Genomic DNA, 24534 nt, shown 5'->3' on the forward strand with positions numbered 1-24534 from the left:
CTTACAATGATATTTAAAATATTTTCATTTTGAAATCAAAAATAAAAGAACAAACCCCAAATCTGCTCCCCCTACCTCCCCATCCCCCAATCTCTCTCAAAAGATGCCTGCCTATTCAGACTCCAGTACAGGCTTCAACTTTGAAACTGATCAATGTTTAGCAAGGATAAGTGATTGACTAAATCTAAAATTTTCCTTTGGCTAGAAGTTATCCACATATCCTTGCACAGTCGTTTGGGTAAAACCTTACTCTGGTTGGGGCAGTATTTTTTTTTTAATATTTTATTTACTTCACTTCTAGATCTCCTTTCTGGCTGTGACTCAAGGCTGATTGTGACTAAAAACAATGCAATAAGAACATGACACACATACACCCCAACAGAGAATTAGAGATCATTGCACTGCAAACCCAACATACCAGTCTTTCTCAACCTTTTTACTATTGAGAACCCCCTGAAACATTCTTCAGGCTTTGAGAACCACCCGAAGTAGTGCAATCATGCAGAATTTGGTTGACAAACATAGCTGTTTTGCCCACCTGAGGCCCCTTCCCACCCCCTCCAGGCCCATCATTGGCCATTTTGAGGGGGGCGGGCAGGCTGACATGACCATATATGGTCATATCACTCAATAAATGTTTAACAAATTAAAATTTTTTTTAAAGTAATAGCAAGTGAGCGTGTAAAAATTAATTAACTCACACCCATTCATGAAACCCTCCCAGGGCGGTCAAGAAACCCCGTGATTTCATTAAACCCTGTTTGAGAAAGCCTGCTATATACTCTAGACAGCAAAACAGGAGTTGCAAGATTGGACAACAAGGTAATGGCGAAAAGTGGCATAAAGCCACAGCCGACTAGTTGTGTTCCCATAGAATTTTCAAAGCAAGACTAAAAGTGATGGTTTGCCATTGCCTGCCTCCATGTCACAACCCTAGCATTCCTTGGCTGTCTCCCATCCAAGTGCTAACCAAGGCCAACCCTCCTTACCTTCTGAGATCTGAAGAGATCAGGCTAGCCTGGGCCATCCAAGTCAGGATGAAGCCTTCTATTAGATACCGTGAAAAGGGGATTAGAGAGCACTGCAATTAACATAGCATAGTATATAGGTAATGGTAAAGGTATCCCCTGTGCAAGCACTGGGTCATGTCTGACCCTTGGGGTGACGCCCTCTAGCGTTTTCATGGCAGACTCAATACAGGGTGGTTTGCCAGTGCCTTCCCCAGTCATTACCGTTTACCCCCCAGCAAGCTGGGTACTCATTTTACCGACCTCGGAAGTATGGAAGGCTGAGTCAACCTTGAACCGGCTGCTGGGATTGAACTCCCAGCCTCATGGGCAAAGCTTTCAGAGTGCTGCCTTACCACTCTGCGCCACAAGAGGCTCTTGAGCATAGTATATACAAGGCTTTAAATTCCACAGCCATTAACCCTGGCATCGTTCACTTTATAAGAATGCCTTCCTGAACGATTTGATGCATTCAGCTGACCAATATGAACATGGGAGTCTTCCTTACCTTGTCATGCAGGCCATGCTACCATATGGGGATGCAACAGAGATTGCTTGGCTATGGGCAGTTGTTGTTTCCACTTTACAGAATGGCACCTCCAGAAGGCTTAGCTCAGATGCAGGCAATGGGGTCCACTGAGGGAGGCATTCTTGCAGATATCGGGGTCCTAGGCCATGGCAGCCATTGCAGGTGATAACCAGTGCCTTGCATTGACTCTGGAAACTAATCAGTGGCCAGTAGAGTGACTGCAGTCTAGGGACAGACTCCATCTAGTTCCCAGTAGTAATCAAGCTGTGGTGTTTGATACTAGCTTGCGTTTCTGAGTGGTTTTCAATGGCAGACCAATATAGAAAGCATTATAGTACTCTGGCTGCAGGGTTACTGTGGCATATGGCCAGATCAACTGGGCTACTAAATTAATGTTCTATTATGTATTGTTTTATATGTAGCCTGTTCTTCAAAGGTACAGGGCTGGTATGAGAGCAACAAAATACTCTTTCCCAGGCCACCTTGAAGCCTACAGGGTTGGATATTTCATGTATTTTTTTTCATAAGACGATATTTCAGTTTCATCTGTGGGACTCTTTGCATGGGGACCTGTAGTTCCCTGCACAAGAACTGTTTTGCTGCATGAGATCAAAAGTCCAGCTTCCTGCTCAAGCAGGGGCTCAGCAGATGCTTCTAGAAAGCCCTCATGTGAAGAGTTTTGGAGACCATAATCTCTTCATATCTGTCCCTAGAGTTGGCACTTAAGGTTTCTTAAGATGTCTGAAAAGGGAGGTTTCAAGCGTGACTCCTCCATAAACACATATGCAATGCATGGCTAGAAATGTACTTTTTATCCTCACAGGTTTATAGTGCACATTGAAATAGTTTCGCTTTAGTGATACAGGTCTTGCAACACAGTTAAAAATTCCAGTGATAGTAAGAATAATCTTAATTAAAAGCCAGGTAGTCATGGACATTACTTTGGGGATCAACATTTTGCAGGCTACTTCTGGATTTCCCCCTTTTTCAAGCTTCTCATTATCCTCAGTACAAAAGCCTTAAAATGAATGTGATCTGTTTGACTGTCTCTATGGAAACCTTGCCATACTGTGTGGTGGAGACACATTTCCCAGGCTGCCTCGGAGCTAGTCTCCCCTCTGATCTTTGCTGCTCACAGATATGCTGCTTATTCAGTCTTCTTCAACATTTATGTGATGTTTTAGGAATACTAATGAAAAAGAGCCAAGCCCCTGTTTGAAAGGGAGATAAAGGTTTGATGAAATATACAGTTTTCTGTAGACATTTTTACACCTGAAACAAAATGCTGGAAGGGCATTCCATGCATCTGGTGGAATCAACTCTAATGTACAAAAAAATCATGCCAGAATAAACCTAATCAGTCATTAAGATGCCAGTAGACCCCTGCTCAGTTTTTGTTGCTATAGACTAACACAGCTAAGGGCTGTGTTGCAGCTAACACAGTTCCACAGGGCCTGCAAGATGGAGCTCTTCTGCCAGGCTTTTGGTTGAGACCAGACTGATAGATCTTTCCCTTCCTCGGGCAGTTGGGGGTGGGGGACCAGGGATTGGTTTGCCTGGGACTATGGGAACTGTTCTTTTATTGTTGTTAGCTGCCACCAGCTGGCAGGCCCGGGAGCAGCAGCCTAAAAGTATAATTATAAATAAACTAGAATTAAAGCCCATTGTAGCTAGTAATACAGTGGGTGCTAGCATGCATGGAGGGTGGGCTCTGGGAGAGCTGTGGAGGGCTGGGAGAGGCTTGTTGGGGTGGCTAGGGAGAGTGCTGGCAGGGACTCTGGGGCTCTTCACGCCACCCTGAAACAGCTTGGCAAGGGTTGTGGAGTCCCCACCGGCGCTCCCCATGCCTGCCCCAAGATGCTTTTGCAGCCTGCTGAGGCTTGGGCAGGCCATGCCAGGCAGACCCCCATCCACCCTTCCCCCCTGGGCCGCAAAGGTCTGGTGCAGCCTGTGCAACGCTTGGCGCCCGTTTTTGCAAAAATGGCTGCTGTCACTTGGACAGGCCATTCCAGGCCTTTGCAGCCCAGGGGGGAGGGTGGGCAGGAACTGTGCCCCCCCCCAGCAGCCCCACTTACCTCCTCTCCAAACGGCAGTCAGGGACAAACTGGTGGTGATCACGCCAGATTGCCCCTTGCTGGGTTGTTGGGGGTGGGTGTCAGTGGGGCCGGGCCAATCAGGATGTGCTGTGTAGTCCTGATTGGCCCACTGACCAAAAATGAAGTCTGGACAGTCTCCGCCCACTAGGGCCCTGCTCAAATATTTTAACAGCGAAAGCTGTTACTGATAAATTATAAATAGATTAATAGTTTCTCTTCTGCAATCTACCCTTTAAAAAAGACTGGGAATTTTCAGAGACAGGAAAATGGTGCCTTGCCTGGGACTAGTTGCTAAAAAAGTAACTTCTTTGTCTCTGTTTTTGATAAACCTGGCTTGTATAAGAACAACAGCCTAGTTCAGACATTTGGAATGGTAGTGGTAGAGGCCGGACTGGGCCTTGGGGAGCACACAGATTTAAGGCAATTACCTTCCGCTGCAATAGCAGTCATAGTGACTGCCATAGTGATTCTAGCAATAAGGTCAAATGTTTAAGAGTTACTATTTGAGTTATAGCATTTTTCTCCCTGACATTTTATGGGCAGTTCTTCCTTTTGCCATTTTGAGGTTGTACCCACCAGCCTGTGGCAAAATTCCAAAGGTGCCTGCTGGCTCAAAACAGTTGAGGACCCTTTATACGCCTTATAAGGTTTACTGTATGATTATGAAATTAATACCTACAACATTTGTTTGTTAGAAAATGACACCTGCTTACTTCGTGGATTTGCAGCAAGCCCTAGGAGTCCACATCAGAGTAAAAATTTGGGTCCTTTGGGGATTTCTGCACCCATTAAAAATAGTGAAATGCTTACCTTTCATTGTCGTTATATTCCGTCCCCTCCATATGATGTTGTCAACATGCAGCGTCTGGGCAGTTATCGGCCGGCTACATCCTCCATTTTAAAGCGCTAGTTGGTGAATCCCCAAAAGTGGATTCACCAGCCTATGTAGGGCTACCAAATGGACAGCAACCAGCAGGCAACCAGTGGAGGAAAGTTATGGGGGCTAAAACGCATGAAAGGCGTCTGCCTCGTCCTGCCCTCGCTCCCACCCCCCTCTCCTGGGGACGGGGATGTCTTTTTAGAAATATCTAAAATCATGGAGTAACTAATAGGCAGATGAGTGTGCAGGTCATGCCAGAAAGAACTGTAGCACAAAGCATGCCTCTCTAAAGCTCCACCTCCCCCAAATCAAGAATGAGATTAATTATCAAAATTAACAAGACTTGAGAGTCAAGAAGCGCTATGCATCTATGATTAGATGCATAGGCACAGTAACAGAGAAGTATGCATTTTTTAAAAAATAGCAGGTATTATGGGACCTTTAAAGCTTGAAGAAAGGGGATTGGCTGCCTGGTCTATAATTGACAGGCAGAAGAGAGTCACATATAAACCGCATTGCTCTCTTCCGCAATTTCAAACAGGCGATGTGGAGGGTGAGAAGTGCAGTAAGGTGGCAGAGAAGAGCGAGACAGGAAAAAGATGAGGAGGGGCTGGGAAGCACAATTATATTTAGCGTTACACCATTCAGCTGGCATAACGCTATTTTTACAGATGCGCGGAAATGCCCTTTCCTCTCCAGAACGCATCTTTTTCTTTGCAGCCAGCCAGCATACTCTTTCACCCTCCAAGCAGAACACAGCCAACCAGCATTGTATGCTGGCTCATCAGGGCCTTGACAAATATGTTTTGGATGCTTGGCACAGGCTGCAAAATGAAGATTGACCTATGCAAATCTAAGTTCATGGGGTGTCAACCGATATGCTCTTAAAGGACAAAGAAGACATCCCTGTCTATATAGTTTCTTGACCCCAACCCATGTTCTTCTGAAGTAATTCTCAAGTCAGAAGGTAGCTATTTATATTACAGCTGTCATTTGAAATCAGCTTCAAGTCATGTGAAACCTTAAAGAAAGGAAAGTGTAGAATGTTGTTTCAGTTCCCTCCCACACACACACTTGGATCCGCTTTATTAACTGTAGTCAGAGTTGCCAAATCCTAACAAAGTTATCTGCGTTTTGTGGGAAGGATTACTTTTAATTAAGGATTACTTTTCATTAAGACCTTGAGCACATGAAGGACATTAAACTAGATTATCGCCGGAATCCCTGGTGTGAAAACTACAGCTATCATCCAGAACCATTAAAATGTACAAATGTTCAAGTGCCTCTGTTAGAAGCGATTTCTATGCTGGCATCTGTAAACCTTAATCTGTATTTTTTCATGCAAAACCAGATTTTGCAATCCATTATAAAGGGTTCCATAGTGTTCAGATTTGAAGTTGTGATATGATATTGAAAATATATGCATTTTCCATCACAGGATAATTAAGTTGTTGTTTGCTTTGCTGGGAAAGTGTTTGTGTTCCACTGACAAAGCGGTTCCTCAGTGGAACAGGCTTCCTCCTCCATCTTTGAACATTTTGAAACAGAGGCCATCTGATGGAGAGGCTGATTCTGTGAAGGATCAAGGGGGTGGCAGGTTACAGTGGATGAGCAATAGGGTTGTGAGTGTCCTGCATAGTGCATGGGGTTGGACTAGATGACCCATGAAGTCCCTTCCAACTCTATAATTCAATGATTCTATGATTCTTATTAGATCAGGCTTTTTCAACCAGGGTTTTGTGAAACCCTGGGGTTTCTTGATGTCCCTGGGAGGGTTTCCTGAATGGGAGTTAATTAACTTTTCATATATCTTTTAAAATGTGTTAAACATTTATTAAATGACATGACTATCTATGACCTGCCTCCCTTCCCCAAATGGCCAGTAATGGGCCTGGTGGGAAGGGAAGGGGTCCCAGGTGGACATGTACACAGCTATGCTTCTCAATCATATTCTGTATGAACAAGCCACTTCTGGGGTTTCTCAAAGTCTGAAGAGTATTTCAGAGGGTTTTCAATGGTAAAAAAAAGTTGAGAAAGGCTGTATTAGATCAATGCATCACTGCCACCCCCACCCCTCCTAGAAATGCTCTGCTAATTTTGTCAGGGAATGCAAAATTAGTGGTAGGGACTGAAAAGATGCATATTTTCAATAAAGAGCTATAGAAGTACTAGGGGTGTTCAAAATATAGGGGAAGGAAAGGAGAACATAAGTTGTAAGAACATTTTTAGACTGCTACAGATGCAAATGTGTGTGTATCAAGTGCTATCATGTTGCAGCTAACTTATGATGACTGCGTAGGGCTTTCAAGGCAAGTGATTAAAGCACTTGCTTTAAAGTTTACCATTGCCTTCTTCTACAAAGTCTTCCTTGGTGGCCTCTCTTCCAAGTACTGACCTTGCTTAGCTCTCAGGATCTGATGAGATTGGGCTGTATTATACCATGCCTTGGTCCTGCCTATACTCAGACAAACGGGTAAAAGAAAAAGAGTTGGAAAAGAAGGCTGCAGGGCAATCGCCCAGTTCGAAAGGAACATTTGTGCAACTAATCATGTTACTATTAATATTATTATTTATTAAATTTCTATATCCCAGAATGGCTCAGAGCCTACTTAGAATGTTAATAATCTAGTCATCAAAACCCCCAGAAGTAAAGTACAAATCAGGATGTGACATAGTATTAAAAGTAGACTGAACAAGCATGGGCACTACCAGAGCAAATGTTGTCAAAAATCAGATAAGGCTGCCACATTTGGGGGGGGGGGTTGTGGCTCAGTGGGGGAGTATAAGTTTGGCAACACTGAAGGTCCCTGTTTCAACCAATGGCGTCTCCAGTTAAAAGTGTCGGGTGGTGTCTATGGAAAGTCAAATCGTAGCTGACTCGTGGTGAGCCCACAGGACTTTCAAGGGGAGAGATTCACAGAGGTGCTTTGCCATTGCCTTCAGGCAGCAGATGATGTGAAAGACCTGCCTGAGACTCTGGAGAGCTGTTGTCAGATGGGCTGATTCAGTATAAGGCTCCTTCATGTGTTTCTGGGTCCCTCTGAGGCCCTAGAGTCCCCCACACTGGGTTCTTAAACTTTGCATGTTGGCTTATTTAATTGTTTTTGTTTTGTTCTGCTTTTGATGTCTGCTGTTGTTTGCTTTTTTTCCAGGTCAGAGGTCTTGAAAGTCCAGATTCCAATACCAGGCAGCTTGAGGCAGAAGGCCGGTCCAGCAGTGAATGGGCGATACTCCTCATTGATTGTTCAGCAAGACAGAAGTTCACCCACTGGTGGAGCGGGAGCACCAGAGAATGGTAGGGAGAAGGCACCAGCACAGTCCCTCAGCACTCATTTCATTCTTGACAGAAACCTCTCAATGCCAGTGGGAGACTGAAGGCAGAAAAGTCCATTGACACCCTCTTGAATGTGTTTTTAATAGTCTCATCTAAAGAATAATAAAAGACAGCCTCCGTATGGAGGCTCCTGTAAATGGCTCCCTGTAGCCACTACCATACAAGCTGTTCACATAGGATACTTATCATGTGATTGAGCTACTGTGCTTGCTCATGAAAGGCAGCTGCCTCAGGGGACAACTGAGAGCAGCCTCCGAGAGACAGATATTCCATGGGTGTACCAGCTTTTGAACAAACTGACATAAATGTCTTCGTAGAGAGACTTAATTGGGACAATTTACTTCTAGTGCATTTCTTCCGGCTTGTTAGTATGATATGTTACATTTCTTTAAAAACTCAGCTCTGAATTTCAACCACTGTCTGCTCCAGGAGAACATTTAATAGTAATTTTCCATATGGAAAACTCCCTAGAAAATCACTTTGTCCTCCAGCATTTCCATTTCTGGAACGGCTGAATCAGGCGTGGCCTGGAACACTGATGGTCTGTGCGTAGTCTCTGATAGGACTGCACGCAATGGAATGCAACATCCTACTAATGCCAGCAGGTTTCACAGCCCTGTTTCTGATCAGCATTATTCCAGATCTGTATAAAGGCTTTACCTCCACCTACATCTCTCTCTCTCTCTCTCTCTCTCTCTAACACACACACACATACCCTTTCTGTTCTATTCCTCTGGAGCCTGCTGCAAATATCTTGATCTGCCACAAAAAGAACAGATGGCTGCTGGGACAAAACCTTCTACCTTTCTTTTTTATTCAGGGATTTTAGAAATCTTATTTGAGACTGCAACTGGGGAGCCATAGCTTGAATTTATATTTGCAAACATGTGTATGAGATTTCTGTAGCACTGTCAGCTTTGAAGTTTAGGCACAATTCCATGTGTGGTGCTTCCTGGACTGTGGTCCAGTCATATCTCATGCTTGCTTAGAATGCAAAGAGATTTATTTATGAAAAGGAAAGGATAAATAGCAAGGGGCACTAATTTACAGAAAACTAGGGAACTGTGTAACGTACGTTGGGGTCTCACATCTCTCTGACTTTAAGGAGACTTTAAGGAACCTTGTCTGAGTTATGGAGGATCCAGATGACACTGGTCATATCTACCAGTTTATCCTCCCTTGTTCAGATTTGCCTCATGTCATCATGGGAAGTTTCCTATCTCCCAGGAGCAACATTTCATGGAGATCAGGGTGCTGCTGTGGGCAGGGGGAGACAGAAAAGGTCCATTCTATTCTTGTAAAATTTAGCCTGGATCCAACTCACTGGGTGTGAGAAGGTAGGGCACTCTCAAAGTCTGATCACTCAAGATCTGAAACATATCAGCCTGCCTTGTGCATTCTTTCTTCTGTTAATTCCAGGACCAAAACAGATTTTCAGAAAAGATAAAAGACAGGCACTCTTTACTGTGAAAAAATATGTGTTAGAATAAAACATAGAATTTGCAGATAGGTGCCTCCTTTGACACTGGGACTAGTTGTGTTGTGATTTTGAGAGAGTGGATTACTGAGGAATACTTTGTCAAAACCTGTTTGGTCTCTTTTTATATGTTTTACTGACTTGGTGCTATTTCTGGTGTGCTTGTTTATTATTTTATGCTGTCCCTCCACACAAGCGGGCTTAGGACGGTTTAAGAGTAGATTTTCTTATACATACTTTTTCTCGGGCTTTTTCCATGTTTGTGTGTTTCTGGTAGATGTAAAAATGTAATTGCTCAGACTAAAGAATGGTCCATCTAGTCTAGTAGACAACTAAACGATTTACTAAGCCCACAAGAAGGATCAGAGAAGCCAAAACTCTACCCCTCCCCATGTCATTGCCCCTCAGTGAATAGTGTTCAGAGGTCTACTGTCCCTGAGCATGGAGGTTCCATTTAGCTGCCATAACAACACCCATTGAGAGATCAAGCCTTTCTGAATGTGTCCAAATTCCTTTTATTGACACATAACATATCAGCCATCCCTACATTCTGTGACCATGTGTTACAAAGATTAATTAAGCATTGTGGGAGGGATTGTTTTTTTTTTGTTTGTTTCTTTGGCATCTACTGTCCATCAACTTTATTGAGCACTCTTTAATTCTAAGGATCATGGTGACAGGAGAAAATAAATCAGCGGGTCTAAAAGTGGCCTTTTAGCTACCATCTATCACCAGTCACTTCTTTACTGGCTGATGTATTTTAAATTAAATTTAAATTATTAAAGTAAAGGTAGTTGCTATTCGGAACCTGGAAAACTAAAACATCTGGCAGAAAGTTACTGATCTGAGTTCATATGATAAACTCCTTGAGAGGCTAATCCTGAACAGAATCAGTGACAGAATTAACCAATGTGTCCAAGGGCTCAGTTCAGTCCTTTTCAATATATACTAGGGTTGTGCGCTTTGGTGTGGTTTGGCCACCTTGGCAATCACCGAAGCCCGAAGTGGCATGTAGGAGGCCAGCACCGCAGCATGGAGAGGAGTGGCTGTGGCAGTGGTGCCGCTCCTCTCCTCCGGGCTGTGGCGTTGGCCGCTTCAGGCTTCAGTGATTGCCGAGGCGGCCAAAGCGCACAACTCTAATACATCTCTGATATTCCCAAGATGATATCCAGGAAGTTTGCTTATGCTGATGATAGGGCAATTGCAGTAAGGCACAAATCAATTGAAAGGACTGAGGAAATACTGACTAAGGATCTCAAAATTTTGGCAAACTACTACCATAAATAGTGGTTCATCCCAAGTCTAGGAAAAACAGAATGTTCCTGTTTCCGTCTCAATAACAATCTTGTCAACTGTGAACTGAACCTCTACCTTAATGATAGTAAACCATACACCTAAGCACCTTGGCATTACCCTGGACAGCAGTGAAAATATGCATGCAAAACAACATTCTCCAAGCATTATGTAGTACAACTTGAGTTGCTCAGCTTTGGAATTGGCATATAGTGCTTCAGCCACCGTGTCTACAAACCTGATATCCAGCTCAATACAACAATCAGAACTATCAGTGCACGTATTAAACCCACTCTGACCTATTGGCTACCAACATTGTGCCACATCACTCACCCGCAACTTCAAAGGCAAGATGCTCTTCTTCACGAATATAGAAAGATCATTGTGAACAGAGAGCTACCCATGCACAAAGACATGACTAATACGGGCCTATCTAGAATGAGATCCCAACACTCAGCAGTAAGATCTGCATGAATCCTGTAATCAAAATTTGTAAGTCTCGGGAACGAATGGTTGCGAACATGCATGCGGTTAATTCCACCTGTTATCCATACTTTGATTAACACCAACCAGAGGCCTGCAGGATTTGTCTTGCCATGTAAAGTATGGAAGATGGCATAGAATACGAACAGGCTTTGGTACTTGTGCCACCCTGTTGTTTAAATGGGGCAAAATACCAGGACCCGAATGCAATTGTGGTGTGGCTCACCAAAATATTTCCCATCTGTCACAGGAATGTGAGCGTCATGTTTTCCATGGAGACATGGCAGAGCTCTTTGTATTTTATCCAGATGCAATTGAATGGATTGAAAGTTTAGCTGTTAGTATCTAGGGGGATTGCCCAATTGGTCTGCATACCCATTGTATGAAAGTTGTTTATGCATTTTATTTTATTAAATGCTCCCTGTGTGTAACTCTGCCATACAATAAATGCATAAATAAATAACCTCAAACCTTATCAGTGTATAAATGAAGTTAGGATTTCTTGTGCCACTTTGCTTACATTTAATCTCAGTTGTGATGCTGTTGCCCACTCACACAGTTTGAAGAGATTCTCTTGGAGTCTACTTTGTTTTTCTATCTTTGAATAAAATACATATTGGCAATAAACTCAGGTGTAAAAGTAAACCATAAATGTATCGTCATGGCAGCAAATGCCATGACTACCAACCAAAAATGCTACAACTGGATGAAATCCTTGGAGAACAGAGATTTCCTTGTCTAGAGAAAAGGAATAACGGTTGTTTAGGTGTGCAGTTGTCAGGACTTTCTACAAGTTTCTGTCTTCTGTCTTTTTAAGGAGCTGAGCTGAGTATCTGCAGTCCATCGTTGACTCTGATAGTAAACATGGCTTATGGGCCAGTGCTTTGGGGCTGATCTACCACTGCCCACTGTCCTTCAAACTGTTACCAAGAAATGTAGGCCCTACAGCTGTAAGGACAAAGGGCTGTTTCCTGTGGCTTGCAAAGGTACAGATTTAAGGGAACAATTTTAAAAGGAAGTAGACACATTCTGTCACTTGGTAGTTCCACATGTCCAGGAGCCAAACTTGATCCTGCTGAACTGACAGATAGTTATTATTTATTGACTGCATTTATATTCCTTCTTCACTCAAGCTAAAGGAAGATTATAAAATTCAGAACGTTTCAGTCATACAGCATATTGATCCTCATAAATGCATATCAGTTTTAGCTCAACCTGGTGTGTGTGTATAGAAAATGTTGTGAAGAAAAGTATTTGACCAAAATATCTTAATACCGAAGTAACAGTTAATGTGTTGGAGACTGTTATTTTACAACAGTGACCTCTGCTGGGCAGAATTACAATATGTTAAACCTTTCTCACTTCAGATAAGTAGAAATTCATGAGAATTTCTAAGCGTAAGCTGGTCATCAGAAAGACCATCGCCTCTCTTGCTTATAAAATGGAGAGCACACAACTGACTCAGCATAGCTAGTACACCACATATTTCAATAGGTCATATTTCGGAACAAGATAGCAGAATCTCTCTCTCTCTCTCTCTGCCTACACAATGTGCTGTAAAACGGCCGAGTACTATTGTTCACAACCATTCTTCTGCAGCCTCTTCTGCTTCATCACATCTTTTGCACAAACCATCCTGTTTTATTGTTTTGCTGGTTTCCTTTCAAACTGCCTTCCGGACTGGGCCATCATGCTGCCTCTATGTTTTTTTTTTTACTACAGAACAATTCTTGAGCAGCAGCACTGAGTGCTCTTTAAAGAGCCCTTCTCTTTGGGGGGAAAAAAACAGGGAGTGGATTGAACTAGATGTCAGACCAAGCGTATAGGATGCCCTGAATGTGAATTCCGTCTTTCATAGCTCTGTGTTAATATTAAAGGGAGACACATAAGCAAAGAACAGAAAATTCCAAACAGGCAAGTTAGGCAGGATGCCTGCTTTTGCTCAGCTGTGTGCTAAATCATTGTAATATAACTGATAACTGCTGCAAATCATTCCTGTGGCATACGTGGCAGAGGCTGTTCTTCTTGGGAAGACTGTAGCTGAAAAATCTAGCAAATCAGCTAATTGCCGCAAGTGCGGCAACTCCTCCAAGGCTGCTAGTCTGTGAGGAAATTTGTGTCTATAAAGCAGGCAATTACCTAAATGTCTTGTTCTGTCTTCCTTTCCCTCAGGAATGCACTGACAATGTAGAATTCAAATGCCTTTCCCTCAAGCGAGTGCTTTCTTCTGCTTCCAGTATACAAGCTTCTGCTAAGTGTACTTCACCTACATTTGTGAGGAAAAAGAAGAAAATTGTACCGAAGTCAAATTGGAAGTCCATGTATACATTTTTCACAGAGTAGTTCAGCCATGGAATCAACTGCCTAAGGAGGTGGTGAGCTCCCCCTCACTGGCAGTCTTCAAACAGCAGCTGGACAGATACTTATCCTGGATGCTTAGATTGATCCTGCATTGAGCAGGGGGTTGCCCTAGATGGCTTGTATGGCCCCTCCCAACTCTATGATCCTATGATTCAGGGACTAGAAATTGGGAGGAGGGTTGTTCAGTGCTTAAATGTCACACTTATGGGAAAGTTCAGTTTTATGTTAAAACTTCAGAAAGGTTGACATATATGAAAAGTGGAGGAAAAAAGTATAACAGCACAGGGATAGATCTGCTGGTCAGTATCAGCGCTAAACGAAGAAAGCCCCTTCACAGCCAAAGGAAGGCTTTCTAGATTCTCACTGATTTGTTTGGCTGTAATAGAAAAAGATACAGCCTTTAACCATCTCCTGAGTAACTTCCATGAGAATGAATGGGTAGTGTACTTTTGTGTGCCAGGTAGACTTATGTGAAATGTTCTTAAATAAGAAGGTAAGAAATGCTTGGAGTGCTACAGAAAGGCAGCAGACCCATTATTTAGGCAATGCATCTGTATAGTCTGCTATCCCGTTAAAAAACCCTTCACGGTTTTGGTGCCTGGTATCTGCAAGACCCCCCCCCCCCTTCCCTTTGCTCCGCCATGACAGCTTCATTCATCTGAGCAGGGCTTTTGCTGGTGTCAACCTGCAAATTGGCAAAATCTACACCTACCCGTAAATACACTTTCTCTGTTGTATCTTCTCTATTGTGTCTTCCCCCTTCTGCTTGACAAGTCTTGGCTTTCTGTAAACTATGTAAAACTTAATTATTCAAGAATTTATTTATTTACTTATTTACTTATTTATTTTTATTTATTTATATATTTTTAGATTTCTATACCGCCCATTTCTACACAATTATAGGACTGTACTGTAATACTGGTTGCAAAGGATAATTTGGCAAAAGGGTTGAGTCTGTGGTCCATATTACATGCTGCCTGTGGTTGCAAGTAGGATCTGACTACTTGGGGTATGAACCTGAAAAATGGAAGTTTGTTGGATATGTTCACAAAACTGAGTTTGCTTGAGTTTTTAACTGTTTCTTTGGATGCTATACACGTGAAATTCACAGTGGAGCCCCCTGACTGTATCATTTCATTGTGGACATGATTTCTGGGTCTTGTCAAGTGAACACCCTTCTCTCCTTAGGCCCACAGAAGTGGTCATCCACCCACCTACCTTCCCATGTCATAGTTTAAATTTGTTAGTTTAATGTTTTCTCCCCAAAGTTGTTCCTATTCCTCTAGCATTATTATTTTGGCCAAAATTCTGCATCCAGCATGACATAGTTTTAGGGAAGAGCAAGGTTTCCTATGGATTTAATGAATGATGACTGATAAGGGTATCGGGCGCCCCCACAGGGGCCAAGTGGTGCCTGCATGTATGACCATGAGGGTCCACAAGCTTGGAGGGCCTGGATGGGGTGTAGCTCCCAACATACTCCCTGGATCCTGGGTCAGGTACTCTGACTTCCAACCTATCTATCTACCTAACCATCTTTCTACCTGCCTACCTAAACAACTACCTGCCTACCTACCTGCCTACCTTACCAACTATCTACCTGCCCACCTACACCACCACCTAACCACCTGTTTATCACATGCTGAGCACAACTACTATGAGCACAGGGCCCAGGGAGTACAGTGACAGCTACAGCACATCCTGGCCCCTCCAAGACTGTGGACCCTCCGGGTCACCCTCCACTCCATGGGCAGGCCCTCTGGAACCATCATGTGGAGGACATAGTGGCCCCCACTCCCCACGAGTCATCTTAATGAACTCTGGGGCATGATTGGCAGCCGGGTACCCAAGCAAAGGCAGGGATGCCTGACTGTCTCTGGGTGCTGAGGCGTGGCTGGGTATGTTTTTTGCCTCTCTCTCCTGTGGGAGGGGGCAGCCCTAATACCACACTGCCACTTCCACTGCCCCTCCATGCAGTATCTCCAAAAATTTAATCCTCACTAGCACAGATTGCAAACCATTGTTCATGGACATTTGTGGCCAAAATTCCCATGAGAAGCAGTCAAAGGGAATGTGTGGTAGATCATGGGACAGTGCAAAAAGTGGTCAATAAGGATACCCCTGGGCAGATGGCAACCGAAGACTTATTTCTAAATAATTTACATAAAGACATTGGACTTCAATATAGGGTGGCATGGAGAAAGACAGAAATTCAGAAGTATTTGGCATGGGGCCCTGAAGAGAGGGGAAGTATGCCTGGAGAAAGAATGTAAACTTGGCCCTTGGTGTAAGAGTTGTTGGTGGACCAGCTCACTAGATGGGGAACTATGGACTAGTTGTCGTCATGGCACTCCCAGCTCTCAATGGCCATTGTGGCCAGATGAGCTGTTCAACGCACATGGAAATGGGTGAGAGGAGAACAGGATGCTACAGTCAACATGACATGTCCTTCAGCCTGCATTGCGTAGGCCAACAGGTGGGTACCTGAGCAAGGAGAGATTGAAAGACAAATGCCAACTCTTCCACCATGGATGGGTCCAGTTGTGAGCACCGTGGGCTAATTATGTCTCCCTTATTGGAGAACACACATTTGCTCTAAATGCTGGTGGGTGGACAGGAAAGAAGATTCACAGCTAGAGTAGAAAGATCTGGCCATGTGGCAGTTTTTTGTGACCAGTACTCCAAAGGATTACAGTGGGGGGGGGCTCAGGGGGCTCTCCAAGGTATGCCGTGGCCCTGACCTCGACAGAGTCTTCCTCGATAGCTGCCATGGGTTGACTGATGTTGGCCACCTCCCATGAGACTACTGAGGACCAGTATTGTCCATCCCTAACATTGGAGCAGTTTTGTTCAACAGAGGATGGCTGGGAAACCAAAAGACTGGCCTCCCAAACCCCGTCTATGCCAGAAGAGAGATTTTTGTGTGCTTCACATGCTCAACACGTGTGTGCCAAGGGAAGAAACTGCACCTCCAGAAACAGCCCGCTCCTGTTTTCTACAGTCCAAATCCTATTGCATTGTTTATTGAATGTTTCACCCTGTGGGTTGTATGGATGTTCTCTTTCCAATCTGCCTTGAGTGCCAGTGAAAAGGCTGATTATAAATAACATAAATTCAAAAGAAAAATCATAAATGGATAAAGCATTTCAACAGAACATTCATTGAAAATTCCTACCTGATCTTTGCTTAAACTAAAACTCGTTTACAAAACTGCCTGTTGAAAAAGATGTAACATACAGTGCATGCTGCCCACTGTTAGATAAAGGATGTTCTTTTCTTTCCAGTGGAAGATCAGATGTTTCGTTCAGTGGAAGGCCAGGCAGCATCTGATGAGGAAGAAGAGAAAGTGACTGGGGATCAGCCCTCTCAGGTGGCTGAAGTGAAGAAACTCCTAGCCAGACTTCCCTGCTGTAGTAGTGGGTATGTCTCCGTGAAAGACTTGTACACGTATGTATTTTAACATGTTTTTATCAACCTCTCAAAAGCTACTGTGGGGCTTGGCAAAAAGGTATGGTAGCATTCAGAGAGGAAGATGCAATGTTGTTGGGTCAAGTAAAAGAAGGCAGTAGAACCTTGGTGACTCTCACCACCAATCATAGTAACAAATGCATGTGAATAAAGTCTGCCTTATCTTGTTTTACCTGTCTATCAACCATGGTCCCAAAAGTGGTCCTAATCTGAATTAATCGATGGCCCTTTTGGTTAAATATTGGTTTTGACTGGTCTTTCTTTCTTTGTTTATTTTATTTATTTATTTTGGGATTTTTATGTTGCATCCTCGTGAATACAGTTTACAAAAGAGTTACAGTAACAATAAATAATCAATTAAATTAAAACATTAATTAAATGCTCTCTATCTAAACCATTGACCCCATGGGGTTGAGAAAAAAGGGGGGAAGGGGAAAAATGGAGGGTGGAGGGAGGGCTGGTTAGAAGTTCAGTCAATTTTCAATCAACCTGATTGAGCATTAACTCTCAAAACTTATACCCTTGAAATCTTGGTGATCGAGTTCTCCTGGAATTGAATCTTCTTGGCCAAATTCTGATATTTTACCCTGTGCCTTGGGATAGGCCAAGTGTTCCTGGATTTCCTAGATTAAGGTGACAAAGTCATGTGACTCTTTCTTCCCATAGATGTGATGACCCTGTGGTGAAGAAGCTGATGTCCTATCTTGGCAACATTTGCAGGGATGAGAACACCATTGTGGAACTAGTCAAGAGACTCTCACAGTTAATGAAAGAGCTTGAGACCAAAGGGCAAGAAGTGAAAAAACTGGAAATAAATATGGAAGAGGTAAATTTTTTTAACTACAATCTCATGGGTTCATTACCCAGAGTTGGGTCCAAACAGTCCCATAACATCGTGGCTGCTGATTTTAGTTTTGTTTCATGAAAATGGTTCCATAAGTTGTCAGAAAGCACTTCCACTGTCTCTTTGCTGGGCTAATTTCAACTGGAGGGAAGGGCTCAGAAGTAGGGGTGTGCAGTTTTCTTTCAACCAATATTTTTTGGTTTGCGTCTATTAGGCCTGAAAATTTTGGGGGATTCCTGAGAAATCCCAGCTCCCAATCCTGGTATGGTATTCAGAAATCCCGAGTTTTCCCTTAGGTCCATTAAACCCAAGAAGAACACCTTTTTAAAAAAGCCAGCCTGATCCTAGGGCTGTCTTGGTTTTTCCTGCAGCCCAGTTTAAGCAGGAGAAATCAGCCCCAGGACGAGCTGGCTGGAACAGTCTACTCCCTGCCAACACAACTGAGGCTGTCTTCTGCAGTCCCTTTAAACATTTAAAGCCTTAGAAACAGCTAGAGGTGGGAGCTGTTTTCTGATCTACTCAGCAGTTCCCAAATGTATCTAAGTTCCCAGCTCCCCCCCCCCCCCGGTTTCCTGAGAAAACCCAGATACATTTGGAATGGCAAAATATTCCTGAAAAATACGAATACATTATTTTTCATGTATATTTTCAGCTCAAGAAGATCCAAATGTGCAGATGGATTTCTCTGTAGGGTTCTTTGGATCAAAGCCTACGGCATCACACAATCCACCTCTGGACAAAGGCTTAGTTTAATTTACAGTAAACTTGTTTTCATTCCAGCACTCTGTTTCTGACTGTGGTTCTAAACATACATTCTATTGTCCTATATGTCGTATCTTGCTGACTGCAAGGTGTGATTTTCACACTATAAGCTTCACTGTTTATATTTCAGACACATATTTGTAGATAGATACCATATAATTTGCATTCCTTGCCCGATACCTCAAATCCTCCCTTTCCAAACCCAACAGTTATAGTATCTACAAGGAAGTCCCATCAATATTTGGCTTTGAGACTTCCTGAAACCTACTACTTTCAGACTTTTTGACTGCTGCTGTAAATCCCTGCTTCCATTCTTAGTTCTGTGCTGCTTCAAACATGCAAAAGTCAACGAGCTAGCTTGTCATCCTGTCTGAATTGATTAATATCATGAGTCTTGAAGAAATAGGTAGAAAGAGAGCAATCTTGGTGTAGTGCTTAAGAGCAGCAGCCTCTAATCTGGTGAGCCAGGTTTGATTCCCTGCTCCCTTGAATGCAGCTAGCTGAGTGACCTTGGGCTAGTCACAGTCCTGTTCTCATAGAGCAGACCTGTCAGAGTTCTCTCAGCCCCACCTACCTTTCAGGGTGTCTGTTGGGGGGAGAGGAAGGGAAGGCGATTGTAAACCACTTTGAGTCTTCTTCCGGTAGTGAAAAGCAGAGTATAAAAGCCAACTCTTCTTCTTCTTCTTTAAGCATTTTCTGATAATTTGCAAGTCCCAGACAAATATGTATGCAGAATTTCATGTTTCTGATGTGGACTTATAACAGCGTTGCTATCTCTATTATTAAGTACCAAGCATCTTTGAATCTCAGAGATATACAAAGCTTGGGTAGAAATAACTGCCTACCCATTATAAATTAGACATATACCATTTTAGTCAATGTTTTTGATAGGGTAGGGTAAAATTAGATGTAATCACACTGTTGTGCTTCTTATATGTATGGTCAAAATAACATTGTTAAAAGACAGTTAAAAAGCAGAGCAAAACAGAAGTGCCCTCAGCCACAGGCAGGTCAAGAGTAATAGCCACACTTATGGATCAATAGCTGATCCCATCTAAAAGCACAAGGGCCAGGAGATGAAAAAGGCCGTTAACTCTGATTCCTTTTAAAGTGTGTTCCAATACTCAGTAACTGTAAATTCAAAGGGTCATCTTCCAAAGAAAGTTTAATGAAGGTGTCAGCTCTCGAATGATAAATTGAAGAAAACAGGAGCAAATTCTCAAGATGCTTTCCCAAGCCCAGTGCTCTAAACAAAGGCTGGTGAGATGCATGTGACTTTTGCTGGACAAACTAATCAAACAAAAGTAACATTACTTTCATCCACCAAGAAAGGCACCTGATCTACATATAGGCAGCCAGTCAGAAACATTTACTTCAAATTGCCCATTCATTTTTGACCTGTATGAATTGCCTTTATGCAAGGAGCCAACCAAATGTAGATACTATCTGGATTTAAAATAGAAAAAACTAGTTGTTGGACAAAACAGTTTGGCTACAGCCTAGAAAACAACATAACTAACTTTGTTGAGATCTTGTCATGATTTCGATATCTTCATTATGAGGTAGCAGGCATCACTGAATCTACCATTTGCCCTGCGGGACCTCTGATTTTTTGCTGCTAACTGCTGCTTCTGGCACTAGAGTGCAAAGTGTCTTTTCAATTTCAGAGAAGGGATAGGAGAATCAACATGCTGATTAAGCAGGTCCCATTCTTTGGGTGCACCATAAGGAAATTTATGGAATATAATTCTAGACAGTATCAAATCTTTAATAACAATAACATAACAAATAGCCAAGTGTGGCCTATGCAGATCTTTAAAAAATCTACAATGGAGGAAAGATTTACAGGGCTAAGGCAGGTTTGCAGAAAATATGGAAATACTATATGTCAAAAAAGGAAGGTTTAAAAAAAAACATACCACACATCATTCAGAACAGCTTCTTAACAACAGAGATCTTGCAAGAATCCCTCATGAGACCTTGGCCACCATTTTGAGTTGTCAAGGGAACCCTTCACAACAACATGGCGTTTTTCAGTGTAAAGCATTGCTTCACCAACTCAGAAAGCACAGTGGTAGCAGCAATAGCAACAAGGAAGGGGGGGAGCAGGTGGTATGAGGGGAAGGAAATGATCCAAGTGTTAGTGGGGAGCAAGGACAGGATAAATTGGGCATAGATTTACTTTTTTTTAAAATCAGGTAGATTAAAAAGCAGAAAGGAAACAGAAATTGGAATACAGGTGGGTGAGGGGGAGGAAGCTGAAGCCAGATTTGGAAGGGAGGGGGATTCAGGAAATGGTACCAGAGCAAGAGAGGAAGAAACAAATCTTTATGGATACTCTCCCTTGCAAATCCTTATGGATTCCCTTTTTGTAATGATCTAAAGATGGATTTAAGCTTCCTGATACAGCCATCATTGAGGTAGAAGATCCATTGCCAGCTGGCCTTGCACCAACAGCACCTTCAAATCTGTGGTTAAGGAATGAGGAACATTAGATCTGCATTAGTCTATATTGTTATGTGGATTACAGAGAACATTTGCAGGTGCCTGATGATGATGGTGGTGGTGATTATTATTATTATTATTATTATTATTATTATTATTATTATTATTATTATTATTATTATTAGATTTATTTCCCGCCATTCCTGAGTTGGCTCTTGGCGGGTTACATGTCATAAAAATCCCGCTTAAAAAAACCCAGTTAAAATATAATTCCCAACATGGTGGAAAACCCTTCCCCACCCCCTGCTATTAGAGGGGGGAAAGGCGGTAAGATGAATACTCATACCAGGAGGGGGGCGTAGATCTACCTTGCCGACCCCAGCCTCAACCATAAACCTGGCAGAAGAGCTCCGTTTTACAGGCCCTGCGGAATGCTGTAAACTCCTGCAGGGCCCGCAGCTCACCCTCATTCCACCAGGTTGGGGCCAGGACTGAAAATGCCCTGGCCCTGGTTGAGGCTAGGCATGCTTCCCTGGGGCCAGGAACGATCAAGAAATTTTTACTCACAGAGTGTAAAACCCTGCAGGGGGGCATAGGGTGTTAGGCAGTCCCACAGGTATGTGGGTCCCAACCTGCGTAAGGCCTTGAATTTCAAAACCAAAACCTTGAACCGTATCCGGACAGCTATTGGCAACCAATACAGCTGCCTCAGCACAGGCTGGATATGGGCCCTCCAAGGTGTACTGGTGAGGACCCTAGCACCTGCATTTTGCACCAGCTGAAGTCTGCGGATCAGAACAAGGGCAGGCCCGCGTAGAGCAAGTTACAGAAATCTATTCTGGAGGTGACCGTCACATGGATAACTGTGGCCAAGTGTTCAGGAGACAGGTAGCTGGGCCTGATGAAGATGGAAAAACGCCTGGCCAGCTACATTCTTGACCTGTGCCTCCATGATGTAGAGTATCCAGTGGCATTCAGTCATGCTGATCAAAAGGCAAAGGAGTGGAGTACGTGTATCATATATCCAGGGGGTTAAGGATGGGAATCTTTGTGGAATTTCTTCACTGGTTCTTGGTACACAGTGTAGTTCTTCATTAACACACTGTGTTCTGGACTTGTTCAAGAGTTTGCAATGTATTTTATTTCTACTTTCCAAAGAGCATAGAACAGTGCAACACGCATATACAGTCTGAGCAATATGGTGGGGTTTAAGAAAGAATTTTGTATGCATGTTGTTTTGATGATTTGTGAGATTTGTGGGGTGGGAGGAATTCAAGATTGCATATGGATATAGATTTATGTTTAGCCACATATGGTCTACAAGGTGTTGGCAATGAACAGAATAGCAAACCTGCTAGCTGGAGAAGGGGTGGGGTGCACACAATATGATTAATCTCCAACAGATTCATATTGCTATTGGAAAACATGAACAATTTCTACCCCTGGCTGCTGATCAGATCATAACCACAGTGCTAGGGGCAAGAACAGGATGCTGTCTGTTTATTTCATTGCTATGAAACTGGGTGTGGAAATGGGAATTTTGAAGTCACTGTTTGGCAGATAAGATGGGCTATGTCATCTACCCATATTGCAAAATGACCTGACTGTTAGGGAAGCAGAGGTCACACTGGACTGGTAGAACTGACTTGTTTTCAGCTGATCCTGTTCAAGTGCCAGTTAAAATATATCACTGCTCTGTCAGCAAATAAGCTGACCTTCTTAGAGGAACTCTAGCTGGGTCATAGATTACTTCACTTTTTACTGAGGCAACATTTGCTCTCCAGAGCTTTGAGGTTCCTCCTCACTTACTAAATACCGATTGGGGGAATATTATCCTACTAAATAAAATTCTTCTTCTTCAAATGATGTTTACCCCTTGCTTTTCCTGTTCCGTTGCTTTTCCTGACAGGCCCATGTTATGGCCTGGAACTACAGAAAGGTTTAAAAATTATAATTAAAAAATTAGCAAGAACTGGTGAATGTGAGATTTGTCCCAAGGTGTAATGAAAGTAAATGTATTAGATGTCTGTTTGCAATAAGCATTTGCAAAGAGTGGCATTTAAAATGCTGCACATATTCTTCCTTTGCCCATTGCAATGAATATGAATGGTTTGGCATTAAAATGGGAGCAAGTATTCGGAAGAAATCATTTCCTCTCAAGGCAGGTTTTAATACCTTGGTCAAAGCATCACAAAATCCTGGCTCACAGTACCCTTCCTCCTGCTCAGACCCAAGACAAATATAACAATCTGATCACTTGACTAGCGCAATAGTTGACTAATACCAACAAACAAAGACAAAAATGGGTTTGTGGTGCTGTCACGTTACATGGCAGTTCAATCCAAGCAGACCTAGCTTTCAGCCTCTTGGGATCCATTTAGCCAGCACTCCCCATGCACACCATATTAAACCTACAGTGATTTTTTTCCATGTTTGAAATCAGCCTTCAACAGTAGGTAATATTGCTTAATGCTGCGGTCATAAGGCACTCATAAATCAGCTTCCTGATTATGAGCACCCTCTACAAGCACACTTCCTGATTACGAGCACACACTAAGAGAAGTGTCTTGCAAATCAACAAAATACTTGACTAAAATACTAAACTTAAGGAGGTGACCAGCTCTTAAGCACATGCTTGATTTAGTCACAATTGAAGTTAATGTAAATGCCAATATTTCTCCTCTGCTTAATGATCCACTTAAAGTAATCAAAGGTATTTCACAGTTGTGCAGCTAAGCGTGTATTTCGTAACTATGTTGGCAGATACTAATGGCGGAAGGAAAATGAAAAGCAGATGGAGAGCTTGACTTCTTTATTGGTACAATAGGTGCACCATGCATCCAGGTGCTACAGAAGCTATGGAACTAAATTAGTTGTACCTGAAAGCAGCCCAGCCTCTGCAATTAGGAAAGTGAATGTTAAATATATTCAGAGTGGCAACAACTGAAATCTGTGGGGGACCTTGGCATATGTCAAATAACCCAGGAAACATCAATTAAATAGAAGAATGATATTTGCGTAACCTTATAAATGACTATATTACTCACTCACACTTTCCATTTAGAAAAACTTAACTTGGTTTTCAAAGAAGGTTGCTGAAGGCAAGTATCTGACTGAAGGAGGAGAGTTGAATGTGCCACGGTACTTTTCATATCATCTGTTGTTGTCCAGATGAAAGGTCCATTGCTAGGGGAACTGCAGCAGAGGATGGAGGAGGCTGAATTGCTGAAGATGGAGTTGCAGATGTTGGAGACAGAGAGAGTACGGCTGTCACTGGTGGAAGAAAAGCTCTTGGATGTATTACAGCTTCTTCAGCAACTCCGGGATCTGGTATGGAAAGAAAACAATGTGAGGAAACAGCTCATTTTGATGCTGCCTTTCAGAAGGTCTCCTGTAGGGACATCCAGTGTCAAGGAAAGCTCAGCTATAATGACTGCATTAGGCAAACACTTACAAGTGTTTCAAGCACATACCACTCTCCAAAGCAATGGTTCAGGGCTTTAGACCTAGGATATTCCAGGGAAGGGCTACAAATTACACATATTTCTATATTCC

At 42.9% G+C, this 24534-nt stretch overlaps 1 protein-coding gene across 5 annotated transcripts in view; it reads left to right on the forward strand.

The window, feature by feature from the left end:
• EFCC1 (EF-hand and coiled-coil domain containing 1) overlaps nt 1–24534 on the forward strand; it is an 85175-nt gene that overhangs the window by 50886 nt on the left and 9755 nt on the right. For 2 of the 5 annotated variants that reach the window (XR_013229043.1, XM_077325637.1), the window contains exons 3-6: nt 7665–7807; nt 16745–16907; nt 17595–17754; nt 24151–24327. Coding sequence is in view for 4 of the 5 variants with exons in the window: in XM_077325637.1 (XP_077181752.1) it covers nt 7665–7807; nt 16745–16907; nt 17595–17754; nt 24151–24327 (643 nt within the window). In the remaining variant the exon portion in view is untranslated. The remainder of the gene's footprint in view (nt 1–7664; nt 7808–16744; nt 16908–17594; nt 17755–24150; nt 24328–24534) is intronic. The other 3 variants (XM_077325638.1, XM_077325639.1, XM_077325640.1) reach the window with 3 other exon arrangements.

This window comes from Paroedura picta, chromosome 3 (genome assembly GCF_049243985.1).
Source record: "Paroedura picta isolate Pp20150507F chromosome 3, Ppicta_v3.0, whole genome shotgun sequence".
In the NCBI taxonomy this organism is placed as follows: domain Eukaryota; kingdom Metazoa; phylum Chordata; class Lepidosauria; order Squamata; family Gekkonidae; genus Paroedura; species Paroedura picta.